At 30.6% G+C, this 8,607-nt stretch overlaps 1 protein-coding gene across 1 annotated transcript; it reads right to left on the bottom strand.

The window, feature by feature from the left end:
- Positions 1-6,523: 6,523 nt before the first annotated feature.
- On the bottom strand, positions 6,524-7,582 carry LOC128896517 (uncharacterized). The gene is made up of 5 exons (XM_054159888.1): positions 7,373-7,582; positions 7,226-7,288; positions 6,950-7,153; positions 6,579-6,851; positions 6,524-6,529 (listed from the first exon to the last, which is right to left on the bottom strand). Exons 1-5 carry the CDS (start codon positions 7,580-7,582, stop codon positions 6,524-6,526), a joined length of 756 nt encoding a protein of 251 aa, XP_054015863.1.
- Positions 7,583-8,607: the final 1,025 nt, after the last annotated feature.

Below are 8,607 nucleotides of genomic sequence, written 5' to 3'. Positions count from 1 at the left end.
CTCATACCTGCACATACCACATTGTATCAGATCCACATTAAATAGATTCCAAACTATATTTAACTATATGTATCAGAATACAATACCACCATACGTAGCATTTGAAAAGCAATGATTATTGTATGTATTATATTTACAGCATATAACTGTCACGAAACACATTAATTTCCACTCACAACAATTGCATGAAAAACGACATACAAATTAAATTCAGATCCAAATCTACTAAATACCAAATCATATTTATTTAGAATCGGCGTCTCATTGTATTGAACATCGCAGAAACTTTTCAATCTTAGACCGAGAGAAGACGGTTATAGAGAAAAATCGATTGTTAATTAGACGACGCAATGAAACAATACAAATCGAAAAAAATCAATAATTTCACTTTTTTTCTACATATTTTCACGATCAAGGCTTTATTTTACTGGAAATCGCTAATACTTTTTAATTGTGGAAGGTGTTTATCGTGGAAATTAAATTGTTGATTAGGTGACGCAATGAAATAAGAAAAATCAGAAAAATTCAATGATTTCGTTATTTCTTCGTACATTTTCATGATCAACGTCTCGTTTTACTGAACGTCGCAAATACTTTCTATCATTTTAACTGTAGAAGGTGCCTGTTGTGAAAAATAAGTTGTCTAATACGTGACGCAATAAAACTGTAAAAATTGGAAAAATCGATAATTCCGTTATTTCTCTATACATTTTCATAAACGACAAGGCATTTAACTGGAAATCGCAAATGCTTTCTAATTTTGTAACTGGAGAAGGCATTTATTGTAGAGAATAATTTATCTTATAGATGACAATGAAGAAATAACATGAAGAAATGGCATGAAGTAATAACGAAATTATCGATTTTACCAACTTTTACTATTTTAATACGTCATGGATAAGACAAATTATTCTTTACGATAAATGCCTTCTCCAGTTACAAAATTGAGAAGTTTTAGCGATTCCGAGTCAAATGAGTCGTCGATCATGAAAACGCGAAAAAATAATAAAATGATCGATTTTTCCAATTTTTACAGTTTTATTGCGTCACGTATTAGACAACTTATTCTTCGCGATAAGCACCTTCTACAGTTAAAAAATTAGAAAGAACTTGCGATTTCCAGTAAAATGAGACGTGGATCATGAAAATGCGAAGAAATAACGAAATTATCGAATTTTTCCGATTTATCCTGTTTTTTGCGTCACCTAATCAACAATTTAGTTTCCACGATAAACACCATCCACAATTAAAAAATTAAAAAGTATCAGCGATTTCCAGTAAAATGAAGCGTTGATCATGAAAATATGTAGAAAAAAAGTGAAATTATTAATTTTTTCGATTTTTATTGTTTCATTGCGTCATCTAATTAACAATCGATTTTTCTCTATAACCGTCTTCTCTGGGTCTAAGATTGAAAAGTTATTGCGATATTCAGTCAAATGAGTCGTCGATCCTAAATAGTATTTACTAAATTTGGATCTGAATTTAACTTGTATGGCGTTGTTTATGCAATTGTGAGTGGGAATATAACGTGTTTTTACAAAGGAGAATAAATGATGAAAAATCTTTCCTGCCGTTGTGGAAAAAATATACAAGAAGAGTGTTTGAGTGTGCATTTCATAATACAAATTTCAAGTAAATGTTCATTTTGTCCAAATAAGAAACACTTGGATATATCGTTTGACAGGTATAGGTTAGAGTGTAGAATAACTGCATGTTAATTATCAAAATTTCGGAAAAAAATTCGACCAGATATTGCTAGAAATAATGCACAAGATTCAGTAATGTTGCTTTGTTATATGTGTATATACGTATTAGAAGCATAATAAATTTTAGCAGTGCAACGTGATATGGTACATACATACCGCTATTTTTAATTTAAAATTAAGTGATCGGTATATAAAGTTTTTATGAAAATTATGATTGTATGCTCTTGAAATTTCAGTTTTCATACTTGAAACATTGCAGATATTAATGATTTTAATTTTCTCAAGAAAGATTAAGAAGATAGTAAACCAGATCAATGTACATGACACGGAACTTTTTTTAGTGGGATGGAATATTTGAAGGTCCCATTACTTGAGTCCTGTGATGTGTTGTTGATAATCAGCTGGTGTCTACTGGTGATTTACAAGAAAAAGCAGTTTCGCACTTTGATCTATATTAATAGCCATTACATGCTTTAATTGGTGTTATGCTTCAACAGTACAAACTGCAGTTTTTAGTTTTGTGTATTCTATGTGTTGACAAGTTTCGCAGTATCTCATAATGTGTCTACTTGAAGAATACATACTTATAATTGAAATTAGGCAGACGAAACAATTACTCTAATTAAACAATCCTCTATGTAATAAAATGCTTTGATCATCCAGACTAAACATAATATATAAAAAATATACAGTTTCTATTGTAATGCTTGGACAAATGGTGAAAATGTAATTTCTTATTTGCATTTCTTCTGTATTATATCTTTAAATAAATACTTCATTACTTAAAGTTTATATGTATAAAAAAAATATTATAATAACAAGATAGTTATTTAAGTATTCACATTAATCTGTATTGTTTTGCTAGTATTGTGTTTGCAAAACTTAAAGAGCTATTGCATTTCGTGAAATTTCGAAATATATTCAATTTGAATCTGATACAATGTGGTATGTGCAGGTATGAGGTTTTCTACGCGTTTCGTGTGAGTGAGATTGTAACGTGATTTTACAGAAGCGAATAAGTGATGAAAAATCTTCCGTGCTTTAGTGGAAACAAATATTTATAAATCGTGTTTGTGTGTGCATCTTATAATACAAATTTAGGTAAATGTTTATTTTGTCGAAATAGGAACTCTCTAGGAAATCTCTAAAGTACTTTTTTCTTAGTTTATCGGTGCCCTACGTGTTCCGAAAGTTTTGACATTTAAATTCTATCAACCTGTATAAAATCACGGTCAAATTAATAAACAAACCATAATTCATCGGTTTATTACATAGACATTTTTTCTAAAACAACTTGTGGGTTCATATTGCTCTTTTGAGTATATTTTTTTGATTCAAGTTTCTGCCTCTTGTTATCTACAATAAATGAACATGTAGACAATTTTATAACATCTACCAAGCACTAATAAGGTGTATACACTAAACAATATATACGTACTCTCTGTATCCGCAGTAATTTTGTGTACATTTTGGGCACATATATGAATTTCGGCTGACTTTGCGCCACTATAATCTAAAAAAGGATATAGATAAAAATGGTATGTCACGAATGTAAGAGAAAATGGGCATAGTATATATACCTTCTATCGTGGGTGTGTGTATTTCTTGATCTTTATAAGATTCATTATTAGGTGAAGTTAGTACGTCTTCTGAAGAAGTGGAAAAAAGTATACAAAAATAAGAATAATAAGGAGTATATCCAAAATTAGTGTAAGAATCGGAAATGGAGGATAACTGAGACAATTCTGAATAACAATTTCCTTTGCAAAAATATCAGAAGGTGCTTCGATTTTTTAATTATTAACGAAAAACACCGTCTAATCACAGCACCCGATTAACGCGTGCTCAGAGCATTAGTGTGAGCAAAGACGCTCGTGCCAGACATCTAACAAGTGGTTCGGTAAAACAGCACGTGGTAATATAAGTGAGAGGTTCTAACACATAAAATGTCCTATTTATAATGATATCTGTAAACAAATATAACTTTTTTTTTATATTAAACGTTAATGATCAAAATAGAAGGTATTCAAATCTGTACATTTAATCAAGAAATTACGTTTTCTACCTTCAAATACGTAATCGTTAAAAAATATTAATGACTAATCATCATAAATTACAGTTTATGTTTAAAATGAGAATCGTTGGAATGTACAGCATATGTGCATTAAAAAATGGGTGAAAATATGTAAATGTTAAAAAATTAAAATGACCCGTGAAAGAGGAGATACCAAATTTTGAATTAATGCGTAAAAGATCTGGAAGATAGAAATATTTATCGAGAAAGCAGATAACGTTGTTCAGAATCGTCTTAATTATTCCCCATTTCTGAAACTTACACTAATTCTGAGACATTCTGTATATTACTTTTGCTTCAAAGAAAATACCTGCTAACAATGGTATTTCTGGAGAAAGTTTATTATATTCCTCATTGGGTACAGTGGAAACCTCTTCTGAAAAAGTGAAGGTAAATAAAAGAAAAACAACAAAGGAAATATTCAGCGGCCTGATGCTAGAAACGTCACTTCCTTTTTTTTTTGTAAAAATGATTTCTAACTGGTATTGAATTTGTGGGGAATTATACATATAAAATGACAATCTCAAATTCTACCTAGACATGACTATAGTATTTATTAATCGACTTCTAAAAAGGAGGTTACTCATATATGCCAATATCAAAATTTGTCATCAATTAAACTTGATCAATAAACTTGCTTCTTTGAGGAAAAAACACAAAAAACATAAGCTTTAATTCTTTCTGTATATGTATTGGAAAAATTTGAAAAAGCAGAAACTTCTGTATCAGAAATTATGTGAACATAATTCTAAGTGCTAATATTTTTATCTCGAAAAAGCTGACATTGACATTTCTTGCACCAGTCAACAGATATATTGCTTACGCTTAAAAGAAAATACCTGCAATGAATGTTTTTGGAAGCAGTTCATTAGATTGATCATCTTCGTCAGACTCTGTAATATATTGTATAAAACAATACATTTTATTCAGATAAAAATACAATGTTGTGTATTATTTCATAGTAATTATATAATGAATAATATGCATGAGTATAATTTATACGAATTCAACATACCTATTGGCATTAAATCAGTCTCGTATTGCTCTTGTTTATAGTCATTGCTGAAGAAGCGTAAAAACTGATCTAACGGCAGTGTCCCAGACATTAAATTATCTTGTGCCATTGTTATTTTTTTATTTTTTGCTTTGTTCACGCGTGTTCGTATCATTTTTATTTTTTCATTGTTCAATAATCTTTTATAATTTGTTTCCTGATCCGCAATCAGATTTATTAAATTATCTGTATTTAAAAATAAAAAACCACATTAAGATTTAAAAATAAATGTAATTGATATCTAGAGTTGAACTTTACTTTGGGGCATCCAACTTTATTGACTTTTTTTTTATTGTACCATTTAGTCTTTGATGCCTAGAATTCATAAATCTAAGTTTTAATGTTAGGAACAGTGTAAAATATTTGTATCTGAAGTTGAACACTTTTGATGTATTTCGCAGGTTCTCTATCTAATTGACCAAAAGAGCATTAGTAAAAGTCAATATCGCGTAGGATTAACCAGTAGATACACCAAAAGTGCTCAACTTTATGTACGCATAACTTTTAAACCATTGGGTTCCTAACACTAAAACTTCTGTTTTTGTAATCTAGACATCAACAGCAACTAAATGGTATAAAAAAAGTCAATAAATTTTGGTACCCCAAAGTAAAGTCCAATCTATTCCGGAATCTGATGAGTTAATATATTTATCGTTGCCATAGAAACATCGCTATATGTAAAAACTATTCGGAAAGTACATATAAAGTTGGGACATCAGATAGAATTTATATGTTGTAAATTTGTGTATCTCCATTTGATTTAATCTTAATACTCTTGTTATATAACAACATCTCTTAATACAAATTTCTCAGTTGATTTACAGAATAACCAATAAGTGCATTAGTTTCTACTTCATTTAATAAAGGGTAGCAGGATACGGTGGTCAAAAGTGCCCTTCAGCTGATTTGGACTAACAATATTTTGACACAAATTTACAAGGCATACGAACTATCTGGTATCCCAACTTTACATGTTGCTTTGTGTATTGCATGCAATACACGTGTAAATACAAGAACAAGTTTAGGGCATAAATATGTTAGTACTTTTTTGTAGAACACAAGAAACTACATCGATCTATGTTATCAAAAATATAGGTTTCCATGTTTAAAAAAAGTGCAGTTGCATTTTTCTGATGCACCGATGCACAAAATGCATAAAATTAGTTACACGTTATGCACCATCCCAAACTATTTAACTTTCACTTATAACATTTTTTCTATTTCCAACCGTTTAGGAGGTACAGCTTGTTCCAGTTGCATAGGATACTTTGTATAAATTCCATAATTATACTTTTGAGCACAACAAAAACGAAATAGAAAATTTGACCACCTTACGAAATTCCAATTTTCAGCTTTGCAATGAACGTGTTAAAACAATTACAATTGGAGCAGAATTGTCAAAACATACAGTGGAACAAAAGTGTCAAACACCTATCCATCAACTGAAGAAACATATGTAAGTTATTCATTTGAGTCATGTATTATTGTGCAACATAATACAAAAGAAAATTAGAAACAAAATACAGAGCTACTTCATTGTAGTACATTTTTCTTTTTAATTTTATTTCTCCAATATAACTAGCGTTTGCACACATTTCGTATATATTTTTCTTGCCTTTGATCTTGTATCGTATATTCATCCTATTATTAATGATAAACATAAGTTAACTGCAATAATAATGATATTTATACCTATGAAAAACCAAAAATTTGGATGAGCAATCCTTAATTTCCTGATTACAGCACTGTGGAAAGATTCAACCAGGTTATTAGTACGAACTGCACAGCCATATACACTGACCCGTGTAGATATGGGGAGCCATACATTGCGTAAATAGGCCATAAACAGCAGTACATTCGGGTAAGTATCACATAAGCGATCAGTCACTAACTGCATTTCATATAATGCTTGTGGAAACATATGCGCTGGTGCTAAGGCCATTGTCATAGCCATTGATAGAATTTCAGTTGGTGTTCCGTGTAATCCTAATTTTCTCCATCTCCTCAAAAGAGCCTGAATAATAAAGAAGGATCATTCGATTCTTCATTAAATACTTTCATGAGACAAGTTGTAGAAAAAATACGCGAGTAATGTTAACAGTTATATTGTACCTGAGTAAAATGGAACCAACAACCATGTATGGTAACCGTTGGGAACTGTGCTTGAATAACTTCCATTGGAGCCTTTTCATAATCGCACATTACAGTTTGTAAATTACCTTGTAGTTGCGGAACAAGTGAAACAATTTTCTTAAATATAGCTTCATACATTGCAGCAGTGCGACATTCGCATAGTGCAAATATGGTAGCGATTCCCTGTAAATTGTCATCATTTTTTAGTTTGATAGTATGAGATAAGCCTAACAAGAATGATCAATAATGGTATACCGTGTCATTATAACGTATGTGCATTGTATAGAGCTGTTGGAAAGGAGGAGTATGCGGGACAACCTGAAAAGAGATCAGAAATGCTAAAATTAACTTTCTTCACTTGAAAAGTATTAACTACATAAATTGTTTACCTTAGATACTTACAGAAAAAGTACCATCCATGTAAATTTCTTTTGTATTTCCTAATGCGGTTAACAATGTGGTATTCGAGAATATCAGTGCGTATTTATTATTATTTGAAATTGCGCATCCCATATAAATGTCCTCCAGCGCATCATAATTCTGAAGAATTTCATGCGTACATTGCACAGTTTTTGGCAGTGGTGGGCGAGACTTTAACTTCTCTCGGGACATAATAGATTTCAAGCTATTATATGAAATATGTACTGCCGCATTTGGATTCCGGCGACAAATATTGTCAAATATGATTTTATTATTTATTGAAGGAGTTTTTCGACATTCTTCAAAAATTGCTGATTTTAATTTTAAGATTTCTGCATATTGCGAGTTGCTACTATGTGTATGCTGCTTTTGAAGAATAAATTGTCCATTTTTGTAAAGTAGTGTCCCTGTACAATGTTCTGTCTGACGACAAGAACATCTATAAATGTTATGATTCTTTGAATTTCTATTATAAGAATATCCTTCGTATACATATACAAAAGTATTTTCACGTTTCCCCTTTAAAATTTCCATTGTGTGTTATATTTTACAACTGTAAAAGATATGTCATAATAATTAATACTATAAAATAATCGAAATCCTGAAAAATTGTATAGTCACACAAAAGATTGCATATAAAAATATATGAAAAAACAATTATAAAATCCCATACTTCTTCAAATCTTTGAAGTTAAAACGACAGTGTTTCGTATCGATCGACTTTGTTCGTATCAATCATAAGTACTTACGTGGATATCAGTTACGTAAATAAATAATGCGTTATTAATTTATTACGTTTTGTCGTTTATGTGTTACGTTAAATTGTAACTATTACGAAAAATCTATTTTAAAAATTCACTTTACACTATCGGCAAGGCATGCACCAGCTAAGCAGCCACTATTAACGTATTGATAGGCTTTTGTTATTATTTCTGATTGCACATAGATTTAAGATTATAGAAGCTCTTGACACAACGTAACAATTATGTTGTGTGCTGTATGCTACTGTAGAGAAAAATGCACTTTTCTTCTATGACGAATAACAATGATGAATAATGATGTACAATCAGATATGTGCCAGCGGCGTAACGATTTCTTAAATTTTATTTCACAGTGCCAGCGGCGTAAGGCTTTCTTAAATATTATTTTACAGTGCCAGCGGCGTATTGTTTTCTTAAATTTCATTTCACAGTACCAGCGGCGTAATGCTTTCTTTA

This window comes from Hylaeus anthracinus, unplaced genomic scaffold, assembly GCF_026225885.1.
Source record: "Hylaeus anthracinus isolate JK02 unplaced genomic scaffold, UHH_iyHylAnth1.0_haploid 11101, whole genome shotgun sequence".
Taxonomy (NCBI): domain Eukaryota; kingdom Metazoa; phylum Arthropoda; class Insecta; order Hymenoptera; family Colletidae; genus Hylaeus; species Hylaeus anthracinus.
This window is presented reverse-complemented; position numbering and strand designations above follow the sequence as displayed.